Source organism: Arvicola amphibius, chromosome 15, assembly GCF_903992535.2.
Source record: "Arvicola amphibius chromosome 15, mArvAmp1.2, whole genome shotgun sequence".
Taxonomy (NCBI): Eukaryota; Metazoa; Chordata; class Mammalia; order Rodentia; family Cricetidae; genus Arvicola; species Arvicola amphibius.
The window spans coordinates 4,661,067-4,678,860 of record NC_052061.1 but is presented as its reverse complement, the minus strand read 5'-3'; the positions used below and the strand labels follow the sequence as shown (position 1 = coordinate 4,678,860).

Genomic DNA, 17,794 nt, shown 5'->3' with positions numbered 1-17,794 from the left:
TACTCACACACTTAGGAGGGGAGGACTACAAAGGCCAAGCAGATCGCAGATGCTCAGTGTGATTCAACAGCAGAGAGCAGCGTGCAGAACCCCTGAATCAAAGAGCGGGGAACAGAGAGTGCAGAGTCCACAGAGGTGACGGCCCTCCCACCTAAGGTTATCAGCTAGAGCTGGGGCTCGACTCTGCTGTTGTGGATCGTGACCACCCCCCCCCTCCCCCGTGGCAAACCTCTACCTCCGAAATTACCTACTTTATAATTCATAAGAGTAGCAAAATTTCAGTTATGAAGTAGCAATCAAAATAATTTTATGTTAGGGAGTCACCACAACATGAGGAACTGTATTAAAGGGTTGCAGCCCTCAGAAGGTTGAGAACCACTCAGCTAGAGAAACTGAGGCAAGGGGCACAGTGACTGGGGCCTGCCTGTCTACTGACCTGACATAAACCCGCATTTACCATGGCAGAAGCAGCTGGATGGAGATGGGGTACCCGCTCAGGTCTTCATTGTCTCAGCTGGTCTGCTCCCAACCCAGTGATTATCTCACCTCCCACCATGCCTGGGCAGCATGGTCAGCAGCTATCTCGAGGCATAAAACGGCTCTGCCAGGGGTTCTACAGAGCCTTGCTGAGCTGGCATTTCACCTGGAGCCCCAGGGACGGTGGCGAGGGGTGGGGTGGGGGGATCAAGGCAGTACCCCTCCCACAGCCACCTCACCTATTCTGCCTCTCATACTCCCCAGCTGGGAGGCTGGCCTGGCCTGGTTGACAAAGCTGTGTCAAGTGCCATGTAGTCCCCTCTGCCCTCCACCCCTGAGGGGCAGGGATAGCATTTGAGAACCCAGGATCCCAAACCTAACCAGACCTCCGCTCACGAGAGTAACCAGACAAGTCCCTTCACCTCTCCATGCCTCTCCGCGTCCCTGTCATCAAGGCCCTGAAGACTAAGTGAGGAAATGTGTGCGATGTGCTTGCCAAGGCCCAGCATGTGACATACTCTACTACAAACTGAGCAGTGGCATCTGAGTGTTCAGGACCAGAAATTTTCTGTAGTTCAGATTTTTAAATTGTTGTGTATACACCATGAGACATCTTGGGCATGGTGCCAGGTCTAAGCAAATTCACCTGTGTGTTATATGCACCTTATACACAGAGTCTGGGGTAAATTTTACAGTATTTTAATAGCATTTTTTGTGCATGGAATAAACTTTGTTCAGGCTTAGCTGTCAAAGTTTCAGCAGAGTGTTTGGACTTTAGAGCATTTGGGATTGGAATTAAGGCTGCACAGCCTGGGCTAGCATAGGAGATCTGTACTGACCCCTGAGCTGCTCTCCTAGTGCCTTGCACTAGGCTGGTTCCTAGTAACTGTAGATGAATGTTGAATGCAGCAGTGCCCTCAAAGACCACAGTGAGTGGTGAAGTTGGGTCAGAGCATGAAGTCATCAGCATGGGTGGGCCGGCCATGAGCTAGGGTGGGCTGACGGACACCCACTCCACTAAAGACCAGAACGGCCACATGACTTCACACAGGATGCCAGGTGGGAATGTCAAGGGAGCCACATCTTCCACTGTCAGAAACAAAAGTGAAGGCCAGGGCTGGGGTGTGGCTAAGCACTTGGCCAGCACACACAGGCTTTGGGGGGGGCAGATTTTCATGCAAATTGAGATTTAAAACTGGCGAGTAATTTGATTTTAAAATCAGGCCAGTAAGAACTATTAACTTCAGCAAAGTTTTGCAGGATGTGAAATCAACACAAGAAATCAGTTGTGTTGCTATAACAACAGACTATTCAAAGTAGAAAATAAAATCATTCCATTCTCAGTGGCATCAAGAAAGAATGAAATCAGACTACATTTAAACGAGGAGATGGGGAAATGGCTCCTTGGTAAAGTGCTTGTTGTTCAAGCACACGGATTTTAGTTCAGGTCCCCATCATCGATGTCAAAAGCTAGGCACAGGGCTGGAGACATGGCTCATTAAGAGCACCGGCTGCTCATCCTGAGGATCTGAGTTCAATTCCTAGCACCCACATGGCAGCTCACAGCCACTGTCTGTAACTGTAGTCACGGGGCATCTGACACCCACTTCTGACCTCCAGAGCATTGCGTGAGTGCAGTGCACAGACACACATGCAGGCATGGCAGCACACGCCTGTAACTCCAGTGCTAGGAATAAGGACAGAGACAGCCAGACAGATCCCAGGGGCTCGTCAGTCACCCCGTCTAGCTAGTCTAGCTGAAATGGTGAGCTCCGGTTCAGTGAGAGACCTTATCTCAAAAATAAGGTGGAGAGGAACAGAGGAACACGCTCCATGTCAGCCTCTACCCGTGTATACAGGGGCATGCACCCACAAACTCATGTGTATGTGCATGTGCGTACGTAATGAAAAAGGTAAGAAGACATCATGAGAACTATAAAGTGGACTGGAGAGCTGGCTCTGAGTTCAATTCCCAGCAACCACATAGTGGCTCACAACCATCTAGAATGAGATCTGGTGCCCTCTTCTGGCCTGCAGGCAGACATGCAGGCAGAACACTGTATCTATAATAAGTAATTTTTTTTTTTAAAGAAAACTACAAGGGTTGCTGAAGGAGATTAAAAATGGTAGTAAAGTGTCTTGCAGCCGTGGGTTGAAGACTCAATAAAAGGCTTTCAACAATACCCAGAAATCCAAGACAATTCCTACCAAAACCCTAATAGCATTTTCTGAAGACATTTAAAAAAAAAAATCCATCCAAAAATTCATCTGTGAGCTAACAGACACCAAGCAGACAGTGCTGCCCAAGAGGAATGAAGGTGGAAGTCCGTGTCTTGACTTCAGCACTCCAGCAATGTAGCTGTGCGGCTCTGGCTGGAACAGACAGGATGGAGACAACAGAGAGGATAAAGGCGTCCAGAAGAACCCCAGACATGTTCTAGTCGTTCTGACAAGGGTGCCAAGACCATGGCATAGCAAAGAACAATCTTTCTGACAACTGGGGGTGGCAGACTGGTTCTCCACATGTCAAATAATAAAGCTGGGCCCTTACCCATGTACCACAGAGCAATATACAAAAAGGATAGCAAATGCATCAAAGATCTAAATACAAGAAATTAAATGATAAAACTCTTAGAAGAAAATATAGAGAAAAATTTCACAACACTGAATTTGGCAGTGATTTTTTTTTTTTTAAATATGGTCCCCAAAATGTGAACAATAAAAGGAAAAATTGCCAAGTGGTCTTTACAAAAACTAACTTCAATACTTCTACAACTCAACAAAAGTCACTAGAATAAGGGCTGGAGGTGATGCAGAAGACCAAGGTTTGCTTCCCAGCAACCACAAAGTGGCTGCACAACTTCAGTCCCAGGAGAATCTGATGCCCTCTTCTGGCTTCCGCAGGAACTACATGTGTGTTCAGGCTAGCATCCTTGAACAAAAGACACCACGCAGAGTAAAAGGTAAACACAGAGTGGAGGGAGCCATGCACCTCGATTTCCTGAGACAGGATTACTGTCCAGATGACATAAAGAACTTCTACAACTTAAACGACAGAAACCCAGTCACCTGGATAGAAAAAAATGAAGAACTGGGCTGGAGAGATGGCTCAGAGGCCAAGAGCACTAGCTTCTCTTCCAGAAGCCCTGAGTTCAATTCCCAGCAACCACATGGTGGCTCTCAATCATCTAGAATGAGATCTGCTGCCCTCTTCTGACCTGCAGGGATACATGCAGACAGAAATTAAAAAGAAAAAAAAAAAAGAACTTAGAATCTATAGTGAGACAGCACTGCACACTCACCGGAAGGGCTGTCAATGAGGATACAGAGACACTGGAACCCTGGACACTGCTGGTGGACATAGGAAAACTCAAAAATTAAAAACTGAGGTCTGGGTGCAAACCTGTAGTCCGAGCCCTCGGGAGGCAGAGGCAGGCTTATTGCCTGTGAGATCAAGGCCACACTGGTCTAAGTAGTAAGCTCCAGGCCAGTCAGGGCTACACAGCAAGACTCTAAGAAAAAAAATGTATAACGGTAATTATAACAAATTGAGTCAGGTACGTGGTTTACACCTGTGGGGGTGGGGGCAGAGAGCAGCAGGTCATCTCAAGGTCAACAGCAGCTTGAGGCAGTATCAAGATCCTGTCCCAGGAAGGCACACAACTTCAGTCCTAGCACTTGCAAGGCAGAGAGAAACCGATCTCTAGAGTCTCAGAGTTTGAGGCTGACCTCGTCTACACAGGGAGCTCCAAGTCAAGCAGAACTACATAGTGAGAGCCTGTCTGGAAAAAAGAGGAAAAGAGGGTCTCAACAGTGAGACTCAATAAGTCTCAATAAGGAAAATAATGAAACCCCTACATGACTCAGTAATTCCAATTTTGGGCATACGCTCCAAAGAACTGAAAGCAGGAACTTGAAGGGTCAGTGGTACATGGCTACTGGTAGCGGTCTTATTCACAGAACCCAGAAAGTGGGCACTACCCACTATGGAGTTCCAGGGCACATGGGGCTAGATCAAGAGCTTATCTCAGAAAGACCAAAACCAAAGCCAACAGCCAACAACACAAAACAACAACAAAAGCCACTGTAGGCGCCAGGAGACAAGAGGCCAGAGGAACCCCATGAGGCACCACGCATTATAGTTCATAATGTCCTGTCCACGCTTATGACCGACCCATCTGATAACCACAAAGCCACACACATCAACTGGTCAGAAATCAGAAGATGGAGTTCAGAGTATAGACAGCGCTCCTACAGCCGAGACAGCCTCAGACAGACATATTTCCCCGGTTCCAACCTCCCTATGACACAGTGCAGCAGGGAGCAGCAGGAAGCAGCCACAGGGTCCTGTTGTCAAAACCATTTACAAGTAAGGTGCAGACTGGCAGTTACTATCCCTGGGCCACAGGGCCAATGAGTCCTGCGGAGTCGGGTTTGCTCCCGTCTCCAGGCCCAGGAGTTTGAGCATGTCTCCATAGGACTGGACCCTATAGAGAGTAGCTCATAGGTACAGAGCTTCAGGAACCATCCCTGGAGAACACTGTTGTTATAAATACATAATCAAAAAGCTCACAGATAAAACCTGAGCAAAGGAGGGGTACACTTTTGAATTCCCAGGTCATCTGAGAAGATCCTCCTTAAAGCGGAGCTTAGGGACACCAGAGTGGAGCTAGGGACACCAGAAAGGCTGGGTACTTCACTTTCAACTTCCCCTCTTGATAAGCAAGTAGATTTCAACATTAAAGGGGGAAATGTTTTGTCTGGGAAGATGCTCAGGTGTTGTTGCCAAGTGAAACAAGCTGAGTTTGAACCTCCTCACCCTGTAGCATCTTCCCAAACCAGAAGAATGTCACCACCTGACTTCTGGTGGGGTCCAGGTACCCTAACAATGTCCTCTGACCTGTTCCACAGTGGGCAGTGGCCTCTGTTTGTCCCTGCCTCCCCAGGTACCTGGTTCTGGAGCTGGATAGTTGTGGCTTGCCGGTCACTGTCATGGAGGGCCAGCCTTTCCCGAAGGACCACCAGCTCCTCCTGAAGCTGGGACATGGCCTCCACCGTCCTATGGACCACGGGGTCTGGGCCTGGTGACCCCGACAGGCTTGAGCACCTCCCGATGCCAAAGAGCCGCCCACCTACAAGCAGAGTAGTGGCTGATCAGCACGACAGTGGAGGTCTGCCTGGAGGAGGGATGCAGCCATCACCACAGGGCACACCGTAGGCGGGAAGAGGATGCAGGCAGGTAGGGCTAGGATGAGGTCTGGAGGCTACAGCAAAATGGGTTCGCAGGAGACCTCCAGGTCTGCCTTGGGGAAGTCACTTCAGCAGTAACTTCTGGGGACAGAACTGCCTAAACCAAGACTTAGGAAAGCAGTTTTTATTGAATCCCCTCAAAGTGGTGTGTTCCAGGCCTAAAGGGCTGATGTCTCTCAGTGGCCAGTCTCCAGGCAACTGCCAGTGGGAAAGAACAGAGGCTTACTCAGAAATGGCTCTTCATGCTAAGTCACACCGTCTTAAAAGCACAGCAGAGAAGATGGGGCTTTCCCAGCTGCTCTGTGGGCAGTGGTCCCCTGTGCATGGAGGAGGGGCAGGCACAACAGACCAGTGCATGGGACCTGAGCAACCAGGCATACTCTCAGGCTGATGCCTGCATGTGGGGCCACACATGCACAAGAAAGGGATAAACACCAAGTCAAGCAGGGCCTCAGCCCAAGTCCTCCCCATCCCACACCTTCCCCTGCTCTGTCATCAGAGTGGGAGATACAGGACAAGCATCAAGGGCTGTGATCAGTGCTTGCTCCAAAGCACTTAAGAGGAGCATGGCCTGCGCATTGAGGAACCAGCTGCAGTCCAGGGGGACAGGAGAAGGATTTGCCTTCTCCCCCCCAGCAGCCCAAGCGAGGCCCTGCAAAGTATCTGGGAGGGCAGAGGGTTGGTGCTAGCTGGTGAACCTTTCACTTCGATGAGGCCTTAGCTTCTGGCCTTCCCAGAGGTGAGGAGCCTCTCTGTGCTTGACTCCCACCAATGGACCCCTTGACTACAGTTCTGCAAAGCCCCAGAGCAGCACAGCTGTGTGGCTCTGCATGTGACACAGCATGAAAGTCATGCAGAGCTAGTCCAGCCTCTGTGATCTATTCTAGAGGCAATAAAGGCAGCCCGATGCTTCTAGGCCAGCACACGGGGCTGCCACATGATCAGCATGGCCACAGACTGTACTGGTGCAAAGAGAATGTGCTGGGCTTGGCTGAGAGCTGGTCTTGCCTCTTGAGTCACATGGGAGGGACCCTGCAGGCTCTTCCAATGTGCTAAGCCCAAAAGCAGCCCTGGAAAAGGAGCGGGGCTCCCCCAGGTAACACAGGTGTGAGTGACTGTCACAGGTCTTGGCAGGCCTGTCTTCCATGACATAGCTCCTGTCCTGGGAGGCCCTGAGCCCCAGACCACAGCATGGTGCCCTGTGCAGGGGGCCAGGAGTTGAGTGGAACCTGCAGAATTGTGGATAGTGGGAGAAACACTCTTGAAGAATCAAAAGGAAGTCTGAGAATGGGGAGAAGGGAGGAGAGGTGAGGCCCCAGGGCGCCTGAGTAGAACAAGCCTGTGCTGAGGAAGCCACCAGCTAACAGGTCAGTTTCTAGAAGCACACCCATCACAGGGCCCAGGGATCAGGTATTATACCAGTCCTCAATGCTAGGAGGATCTAGCCTTCCTCCTCTGAGCCTATCTCACCTACTGGCCAGATGGTGGCTGTATTGAAACCCTGGCTGCTCGTTGCTCAGCCAGACCCCTACACCAGCCCTGAATCTAGGTGGACCAGGGCTCATGCAGAACAGGTGCTGGCCCAGACTCAGAAGAAGGAGTGACCTCCTCCAACAACCCCAGCGAGTTCAGACATGCAGATTCTGGGAAAGTGGCACCTTTCCCTCACCCCCTGGCCTTGTCCTGAGGCTGCCTAGGATGCTCTTTCTCTGTGGCCACTGGCCTGTACTTACTATAGAAACCCCAGAGGACTGCAAATGGGCCTGGAGAACCTTCTAAAACCAGTCAGCTCTGGGTGCCCATTTTGGGCTGAGGATAATGGAACCACGGGCTCAGTTTTCTCAGCCTGAAGGCAGGGGAACAATTCCCTGCTCTCTAGATGCTCTGACCAGAACAGCCAGGCTCTGCAGCCAGCATGAGTGGCGTCTGGGAGGCTGCTCCCGGGCTCTGCTTTAGAGGGGTGCATGGAGAAGACAAAAGGAAGGGAATCCAACCCCAGCCTCCAGTGGCCAAAGCTCTTATCACTGGGTGGTGGCCCTGGGACAGGGGCAGGGCAAGAAAGAGGACAGACACATGGCTGTCCCTGGATTTGGAGGAGGCTGCCCAGGGTCTCAAGTTCATGTCAGGTGGCCAGACAGGCTAAGCCACCTCCAGCTGTGGGGCAGAGCATCACACAGCTGGGACCCCACGGGAGCCTCTGTCCTGCACCAGTTCAGCCAGGTGTGCTGATGGGCTGACCTCCTTTACCTGTGTTTTCTACATTCATGGCGCCACCAGCTTCTGGGGCCTCCCGGTCCCGCCTGGGGGCCGGCGCCTGCCTCTTCGGGAGCTTGTCTTCTTTCGTCCCCTGACTCTTGCTCTGGCACCCCTTGTCCTGCAGGGCCTGCTGCCAAGACACAACCAGAATCCTCTCGTGAAGGGGGCTGTGTGAGCATTCTGGTCCCAGGGCCCAGCACTTTGTCTCCCAGCACGGAGGTGTGAACAAAGAGCCTGCCTGGGATCCGGGGAAGCCACACTAACACCCCACAGGAAGATGGCGGTGACTTATTCTTGGGCCCACAGTAGCCATCCTCCACACCGAAGATGCGGGGGTCCCCGGTGAAACTAGTGCTATCCCTGCAGGTTCGGTGGGCAGTAGTCAGCAGCAGGGAAGCAGCTGGTTCACACCATCACAGGTGACTATCCAGTCCTGCCATACACACAGCAGGCTTGGGGCAACTCCCCTGTAGTGTGATCTGCTGAAGCATCTTGGCAGATGGCCTCCCACCTAAGGATGGCACACCCAGGACTAGGAGGCTGCACATGAATCCACATGACTGGGAGAATGACCACCCTGCCTCCTTCTCGCTCTGCCCCATGAGGCTATCCAGAGGCAATGTGACCCCATCTCCTGGTCAAGGGACTGAGACAAAGGTAGCTGGGCTGAGCAGACGAGTGGAGGTGCGGGAAAGGTGTCACTTAGAGACATCCCCTATAGCTCAGAGAAAGACACCAAGCAAGGGTCAGAGCAGTGTGGGAAGGTGTGATCCCATTTGAGGGTCATACACAAGATGCAGATGAAAATGAGCTGGAGTCCACAGGCTCAGTGTGTCCTCGCTGTGCGGTATGCACACACAGAGGCCCACTGAGATAGAAGAAAAAGTAATTTAAACTTGGGAAACGGAAATAAATTTCGCAACAGGAGAAAAGGTGATGAGCAGACAGGGCCTTTCCAGTCCTTCTGGAAATGTCTGGGGTTTGAATTTTTTACCTTAGAAACAGTTTGGTTTGGTTTGGTTATGTCCATGTAGGCATCTGGGAAGAGGATTTTATGGCTTCATGCCCTCTTTGTGTTACCTATTTTTATATATACAGGGTCTCCCTCTGCAGTCCTGGCTGGCCTGGAACTTACAGAGATCCATCTGCTTCTGCCTCCTCACTACTGGAATTTAAGGTGTACGCCAACACCCCAGGCCAGGTGATTATACACACACACACACACACACACACACATACACATGCCCTCGGCCTCTTTCTCCCCTCATCTTCATATTTAGGAAAATTCTCCTCAGCTTAATTTTGAATTTTGTCTTTACCCCTCAACCAACCACAACGCCATCTCGAGCAAGTTGGGGAAGGTGGGGGTGGCAGGGACAGCAGCAGCTGGAAGTTTCCATTTGCCTTCAGACAGGAGCAAAGGTTACACTATTTCTGGGCTGCTGGCCGAAGCACCAGAAGGGCAGACGTCCCCGGGGACTGGGAATTTCTGTACCACCTCTGAGGGTATAGCTCAGGCTGTAGTTGCTGGACCAAGGCTCAGGTGACCCACAGGTTGTTTCACTGAACTTGGGACATACTTCAGCATACATCCATCCCCATAAACATGGCAGAGCTCGGCAGGGGCCAGGACATGAACTTGGAAGCCAGTCGCTATCAGCTTCTGAACGGCCCGTCAGCAGAACTGCTGAGCCCAGGCCTCCATAGCAGCCACAGCCCAGCACCCCATAATCAAAGCTCAAGAACAGGGCCACCACCCAGCTGAGCGGCAGTTCCTCACCACAGCCTCCTGATTTAACTTCCCTCTGATTTCCTTAACTGTTGTCTCGCTGGACCCGCTCTCCTGCTTTCCTCCCTGACCTCACAAGGCAAGAAGTGTGGGCCATTCAGCTCCTAGAAGAATCTCAAGAGACCCAAGGAACATGGCGAAACAGACTGCCCCTGAAGCGCCATCACCGTGGGGGCCCTGCCCAGAGCAGCAGGCCAGGGCCTCAGCTGCCCAGGGCATCCTCTCAAGTTGTGTTCCTAGTGTTCCCATTTGTATTGATGCATTTGAGGTCATCGGTGACTCTCTGGAGCTTCTGTTGAACTGTCTTCCCTATATCCCTCTTCAGCATCCCTGCACCTGTGCTAAGATGCATTGGCATAAGGTAGCCAACCCATAAATATCTGTTCAGCAAATGCACATATTAAAATACTAATGCAGGAGGACTGAAGAGACCAGCAGTTAAGAGCACTGGCTGCTCAACCAGAGGACCCAGGTTCAATTTCCAATACCCACATGGTGGCTCATGACCATCAGTAACTCCAGTCTAAGAAGATATGATTCCCTCTTCTGGCCTTCACAGGCAGAAGACATACATGTGGTGCACAGACATATATGTAGTCAAACACACATACACATTAAAAATAAAAATAAATCTTAAAAAAATATACAAAGTAATGTAGGCCAGTCAGATGGCTCAATGGATGAAGACCCTTGATACCCTGAGTTCCCATCCTCAGAATCTACACAGTGGAAGGAGAGCCGACTCCCATAAGTTATTCCCTAGTTGCTCACAGGTGCACTGTGCTCACCCCCACCCACGCCCAGAGACCCCATCCACCCCGCCACATACACACAGTGAGTGTAAAATATCAACATCACAACTGCTTGAATGTCAAAGGAGCTTGCTATCATCAGAGCTAACACCCAGGGCAGACGCAGAGAATTTGCCATCACCACCATGGGTACTCAGTGGTGATGGGATGAACCTGAGGCCTCACGCATGCCAGGCAAGTGCTCTGATGCTAAACCATACACACAGCCCAATTACAGTTTATGGCAAAGTCTCAAGTAGAATATTACGCAGCTGTTAAGAAAATAGAGGTGGTTCTCTATGACTGATGGGTATGAAGAAATCTCCAAGATGATTCTGAGGGAAACAACACGGCACAGAATAATATGTAAAGGTAAATATAAAAACCATATAAGTGGAAGGACCATGAGGGGCACACAGTTTCTAGGGATTGTACTGTGAATTCTTTACGCGGTTTTTGTTTTTTGTTTTGTTTTTGTTTTTTAAGTGGGGGGGGGGGGTTGAGACAGGGTTGCTCTGTGTTGCCCGGCTGTCCTGGAATTAGCTCGGTAGACCAGGCTGGACTCAAACTCAGAAATCCACCTGCCTCTACCTCCTGAGTGATGGGATTAAAGGAGTGTGCCACTGCCACCTTTTACGCCATTGTAATCAAGCGAGTTGTGTTCAGTAGTTCAGATCCCAGTCTGTAAGACCAGCAGCAAGCTAGTTAACCTCTCTGAGCTTTGAGCATACGTGTCCTCATCTATAAAATCCATTCAAACAGTATCTGCTGAGAGACAAGATGTATTGCCTGTGTTCCAAAATAGCACTGAATAAAACCCACTAACTCTTTGTATTATTTCTACAATCAAAGCCTCCCCCACCCATATACAGTAAGTATGCCTTCTGAAAGTCAGCGATAACTACGGAGGAAAAGAATCTCCCCATCCCCCACCATCTTCCTTTGAAGCTCCCTGCCCCCCACCCTTTTGTGAGACAGTCTTTCTGTATTCCTAGCTGCCTTAAACTTGCTTTGTAGACCAGGCTGGGCTCAAGCTCACAGACGAGCTCTACCTGCCTCTGCCTCTAAAGGATTAAAGGCTTGCACCATGCCCAACCTGGCCTTCCCTTTGATTCTTCAAACAAGGGCACATGGGCATTGTCCACATAAAAATAAACAGCTTCCCCCAACCGGCCTGTTTTCCCAATATCTCCTCCAGCTCTGCTCATCTTAGCCAAGGTCTCACTTCCCACCTCAGCCAGTTTGTGACTGCAAAGTTCCTGTCACCGCCTAAGAAATCGCCCCTGAAATAAGCTGAAATAAAACCTGCTGCATTCGTGCAGGCTTTTAGCTGTGGGCTGCAAAGGGCTAGCAGGTGCCTGGCAGGTCCCCAGTTCTTCTCCCTGGCACAATGCAGCTCAGAGACCCAACTGCTGGAGCTCAGAGGACCTGGCACACTGGCCATACCCTGGCCCTGCATCTGACGGCCCATGCTTACCTGAACTGTCAGGTAGAGTCTATGTGGACTCCTAGGGCCAGGCCAGTCCACACTGAGGGCTCGACACTGTACCAGGGATGGGCGACGGGAGCTTGAGTCTTCCTCACCAACAGTGAGGGTGTCTTTTCCACGCCCTGTTCCAGGACAGACAGACAGGTGAGATGACATACTTGGCTGCTGGCCAAAGGGAGCTGAATGCAGTTTTTGCCCCGTCCAACCTGCCCAGATGTGGCCAGCAGGGCCTCATGTGGCCTCACTGGCTCCCTCCACACAGGAGCAGATAGGGACAGAATGGGGCCACCTGATTCTCTTACCAAAAGGAACCCTGAGATTCTTTCCTGAAGGGTACCCAAGCCCCTACTGGGGGCTCCCCAGTTGCCACAGTGGCTCTTGGGGTCTATGCTTGTTCGTCAGCTCCTCTGCAGAGAACAGCAAGAAGCCAAGGCAAGGGGATTGGACACAGGACACAGCTTTATTACCCGGGCCGCCTCTAGGTGGCAATTTCTCTCTTGCCTTCATTAAGACCAAACCCACACTGGGTGGCCGGGTCCCTGCTGTTTCCAGAAGTGTACCAAGAAACAGCTAAAGGGCATCCTCTGGGGCTCCTATAGGGGCAGGTCACCCCCACCCCTTTTCAGCTTGGTCAGGGTGGGAAACAGTACTGGCCCCACTGTGGAATACACAGCCACAGGGTGGAGAGACGGCTCAGCCACAGACACAGGCTGATTCTGCAAAGGACTGGGGTTTTGTTCCGGCACTCACACTGGGTGGTGCGCAACAACTGCCTGTGAGTCCAGCCCGCGGTGTCTGATACTTCTGAACTCTGTAGGTACTTGCACTCACGTGTGCTTAACTATGCACAGATAAATACACATAACATAATTAAACTGATTTTAAAAAAAACAGTAAGTGGAAGCTTTTTCATCAGGCGCAAGCTTTTAATCCTAGCACTCTGAAGGCAGAGGCAGGCAGATTTCTGCAAGTTCAAAGCTAGTCCAGTCTACAAAGCAAGTTCCAGGCAGCCTTAGTAAGACCCTGTTGGGGGGGGGGGGAGGGAATGCATAGCTACCCTGGGATAAACTAATATCCTGAGGGCATAACCCCTGGTGAGGATCAAAGAGGATTTAGGCACAGTGAGGACCCACAGATAACAGCCATTAGGACAGCAATTATCATCACAACCTCTCAGGGAAGTGGAGGACACACCCCTTGTAGGACAGGCCGAAAACCAGAGATCCTGAATAGTTAACAATAAGCCTAGTGTCACCCAGAGCTTGTATTCAAACCCCATGTGCCAACCAACCCTGGTTGATTATCACTTTCAGGATGACAATAAGACTAGCAGGGGACATTTAAATGGAGGAGGCTGGGGTGCCCTAGTAGGCTGAGACTCTCTTAGGTGCCAAGCCTATGCCTGTCTGTCACAAATGGATCTCTGAACCTTTATCTTAAGTTTATAAAGTGGCTAGAAGTCTCTAAAGTCACAGCATTCATTTTATACACACACACACACACACACACACACACACACACACACGAAGCAGATGAAGAGCTCAGGTTTTCCAAGGTGAAATGTTTTGTTTTGTTTAACAGAAAAGCCATACGTACATCTATCACACCCTGGGGACAACCTTGTATAGACCATCCTTCGCCCCTTTCCAACAATCAGCTGACTGACCCACAGAACCTCTGCTTTGCCTGAAGAGTCCCAGGATACAAAGGGGTGGCCAGCCCGGGGCAATCATAGAAGCTTGGAGAGCTGCAGAGCACTGCCTGGCTACCATTGGCAGAGCGAACGTGTTATGGTTAGAAAGGGAGACAGTAGGGATTTGTTATGAGCCTTCTCTGAGCCTCCATGCATCCCCTCTTCTGTGTATTACGGGGCTTAGACCAAATGGTCTCAGGCCCAGAGGCCCAGACTGGCAATCTGAACACTTCTTCAGTAGGTGGAGGAGCAAGCCCCTGAAGGCAGTACTGGATAACCCTGCCTTCCCACACAGCTGAGGCACCCTGCCTACCTGCCCACACAGAGCTGGGGAAAGGGTCAAGGCAGCTCCTCACCCCCACACCCAGCTCCTACCCAGAACAGAAGAGCTGCTGGCTCCTTGACAGTCTCAGCACCTGGGACGTGACCCAGAAAGCTGACGGCTGACAGTTCCCTAGGGTACAGCAGTGGCCCAGGCTCCAGGACCCTCTTGCTATAGACCTCCTGGTAGGATCACTTTGAAAGCTTCGTTGGCTGTCTGACACCCAAAACCCAGGGCCTGGAATGCAAAGTCCGCTGGGCAACCCTCTGAGTAGCCTGCGTTCACTCCTCACTCCCGTCTAGGGCAGCCTGGCGGAATCAGGCTGTTGAGCAGGGCACCCAGGAGGTCGGTCAGCCGCTTCACCTACCTTGTTTACCGGCCTCCAGCTGACATTAAAAAGTACCCAAGTGAGACCTCAGAATCTCTGACCTGGTTCGGCTGGCGGGAACGTAGCTGATGCCGCAGTGGTAGGGACTGTTAAAGTTTAACCGGCCCCAGCCTTCTCCTCCTCCCCGGCTGGACGCAGGGAAGGAGCACCCAGTGACGCTGTGCTGCGCTGTTCTCCACGCCCAGGCGGCTGGGAGCTGCTGGCTACCCTGTAATTACCTGACAGCTCTGACTGAGTTTAGGAACCGCGAGAAACCTCAGTCTCATCTCGGGGATCTGGAGGAAGGAAGGGAAATGAAGAGGCATTCTAAAAATGCGGACTCACCAGTTCTCAACCTCCCCTGGCCGGTGTGTGGGAAAGGGCGGGCGGCTGGGCTGGCTGGGGCGGGGCGAGCCATCCCGGGCTTGGGTTCCTGGACCCGGCCCACTCTCCACAGGCCCCGCAGTGAAGGCGTGGCTCCCAAGTTCCACGTCCTGCGAGAGGGGACCATGGCCCGGGGCTCAGCAACCTCTTCTGGGTGCCGGGCAACCTGTGGAGAGAACAAGGGGAGAGAAGTTCAGGAGGCGTGGGTAGCCCACAAGCTGTGGCGTCCGGAGGGGTCTGCAAACAAGGGTCCCTTGCTACTCAGAATAGCAGCCCCAAGTGTAGCAGCCCCTAAGGGCCCTGGGCTCACAGGAGGGAGCTCAGTACTGACTATGGCATTTCCGAGTGGGACAGGAGCAAGTCAGTGTGTCGGTCACTTGCTATGAAGATCTGCAGCAGGACACTGGGGTAGCAGCTCCACGTGGAGGAAGCTCGAAGCCTATGCTTCCAAGCAGTGGTAAGTTTAATCCTTTCCCTCCATGACATCTCATTTTCTAATTGCACTCAGCTGCTAGCTTAAGTCTCAGCCTTCAGGCTGTGTCCCAAGCTGGTGGCCCAGCAGCTAGTACTCCTGAGTATGAGCAGCGCACTGAGGAGGGGCTCAGTAGGGGCTGGCTTAGGTCCAGGGGCAAGCTGGGTTTACATTCAGCAAATTCTCAGAGCCAGTTCATTCACACATTCACGTAACTCAGTATAGAGGGTGTGGCAGGCACCCTGCCAGGCATTCATTCAGTTCTCTTTCGTAATCGTTTATTGAGTGCCTACTATGTGCCCGGCACTAGAAGGCTTCTGATTGGGAGAAATGGGTCCTCAAACGTCCAGTCAGAAGAGAACAAATCATCAAAAACCCTTCACGGTCTTAGGTAAAGGGTTATTGAAAGTGGTGGTTCATGCTTTTAATCTTAGCACTCCAGAAGCAGAGATCTCTATGAGTTCAAGGCCAGCCAGGGCTATATAGTGAAATCCTGTCTGAAAACAAACTTACAGAGCACGAACAGGTTACAGGCAAGGGTAGAAAGGTGCGCCAGGTCACTGTACTGACCACCTCCTGCCCCGCAGCAAGAACATGGGCTGAACAGGCTCTGTCTCCCCCACCCTCTCTGGCTCCCGGAGGGGAGAGGCTCACAGGAGCTTTGCCCATGTGCTCTAAGATAGCTTACTAAATGAGTATCCTGAAGTGTATGTGTGTGTGTCACATATGTACACACACACACGTGAATTAACCAAACCTTGGAAAGGAGGACCAGCTAGCCATCAAGACTCAGAACTAGCCGGGCAGTGGTGGCACACACCTTTAATCCCAGCACTCGGGAAGCAGAGACAGGTGGATCTCTGTGAGTTTGAGGTCAGCCTGGTCTACAAGAGCTAATTCCAGGACAGTCAGGATTGTTATACAGAGAAGCCCTGCCTTGGAAAACAGAAAGAAAGAAAGAAAGAAAGAAAGAAAGAAAGAAAGAAAGAAAGAAAGAAAGAAAGAAAGAAAGAAAGAAAGAAAGAGAGAGAGAGAAAGAGAGAGAGAAAGAGAGAGAGAAAGAGAAAGAGGAGAGAAAGAAAGAAAGAGGAGAGAGAGAGAGAGAGAGAGAGAGAGAGAGAGAGAAAATTAAAAAGACTCAGAACTAAAGGCCACCACTGCTAAAGGTGAGGACATAATTGGCAAGGCTGACCAAGAGGGAGGCAGTATGAAGTAAGGGCAGGGCTGGTGTTGGGGGATGGAGGTCAGAGGGGTGGCAGGAGCTGCCCAGGGCATGCACAGAGTCCTCAGAAGAGGCTGGACAGTAGGATAGTCAGATGGCCTTGGCAAAGTAAAAGAAACCCTAGAGGGAGCTGGGTGGGGCTCACACCTACCATCCCAGCACTCAAAGGCTGCAAATTCCAGATCATCCTAGGCAGCAAAGCAAGTTCAAAGGTGGCTCAAGGAATTGGAGAGGGCCCAGGCAGCAGCTGCTTCCTTCTCTGAGGGAAGTTTAGCTAGGATGGGAGGGAGGTGAGCTGAGACAGGGAGAGATGGCATGTTGAGTAGACAGAGGGGCAGGAACAAAGCATCCAGAGGCAGAAAAAAAGCAAGACTCAGGGGTCAGAGACTTGAGATCTGATGTTGATGGGGCCAAGTACTGAAGACAGTGGGGTCATGGTCTCTTCCTTCCTTGACTGAAGACAATGTGGGGTACTCACTGGGAGGGGGACAGGAATGTGGGACAAACGGTCAGGAAGATGCTAATCCATAAGAGTAGCCCCATACCGCTGATGCCTTGGGAGGAAGAAGCAGAAGGAGCAGATACAAATGCCCTCTTCCAGGCAGCCTGGCACAGAGCTGGGCCTAAAGCCAAGCCTGCAGGCCAACGGGAGACCATGGGAGGATGGTCCTGTGCAGGTGCTCCTACAGGTGAGACTATGCAGGAAAGAGGATTCCAGGGGACCTCGGCTCAGTCTAGGGTGGCAGAGGCAGGAGAACATACTTCTGTGCTATCAGGGAAGGAAGTTGGAGGGGCAGCCTGAAGAAAGAGGAAGGGTGTGTGCTAGATCCCTAAGAGGAAAAGGCAGCTGAATTTAGCAGCTGGAAACCCTGGTGTGAGGTCAGGAATATTGAGGAATCTCAATCAAGCCCAGGGTTCCAGGCCTAGTGGGAAGCACACACTCTCCTACACAAGTGTTTTATCTGGGGTCCTGGGACCTCTACTAACATGGAATTCATGGGGTAGAGCTAAGAGAGTGGTCCAGGCAGGCCTTGGCCCCGCCACCTAGGACAATTAATCACCTAGTCTTTGACTGATCATCTCCATGTATAAAAGAATGAGTGCTGTGCTTCACAGGTCTGGCATAAACATCAGACAGAGCACGTATGGAGTGCTGGCACGTACAAAGAGCCTAGGATGCTGTTTTTTTGGTGTATTGTGCCGTTGGTGGGTGAATGCAGAGGCCGGCTGGGGGAGGGGCATGTGCCTACCTCTCTGGATTTGGGCCAGGATGGTAGAGCTG

The 17,794-nt window shown here is 51.4% G+C and overlaps 1 protein-coding gene across 5 annotated transcripts in view; it reads right to left on the bottom strand.

The window, feature by feature from the left end:
* Positions 1-17,794, bottom strand: part of Kifc3 (kinesin family member C3) — a 33,124-nt gene that overhangs the window by 14,162 nt on the left and 1,168 nt on the right. Inside the window, exons 2-5 of one of the 5 annotated variants that reach the window (XM_038312551.1) lie at positions 14,780-14,984; positions 12,041-12,174; positions 7,975-8,113; positions 5,428-5,609 (exon numbers count right to left, since the gene is read on the bottom strand). In XM_038312551.1, the coding sequence (XP_038168479.1) occupies positions 5,428-5,609; positions 7,975-8,113; positions 12,041-12,174; positions 14,780-14,945 (621 nt within the window). In that variant the 5' untranslated portion in view covers positions 14,946-14,984. Of the gene's footprint in view, positions 1-5,427; positions 5,610-7,974; positions 8,114-12,040; positions 12,175-14,434; positions 14,732-14,779; positions 14,985-17,794 lie in introns of those variants that run through there. The other 4 variants (XM_038312552.1, XM_038312554.1, XM_038312553.1 and 1 more) reach the window with 4 other exon arrangements.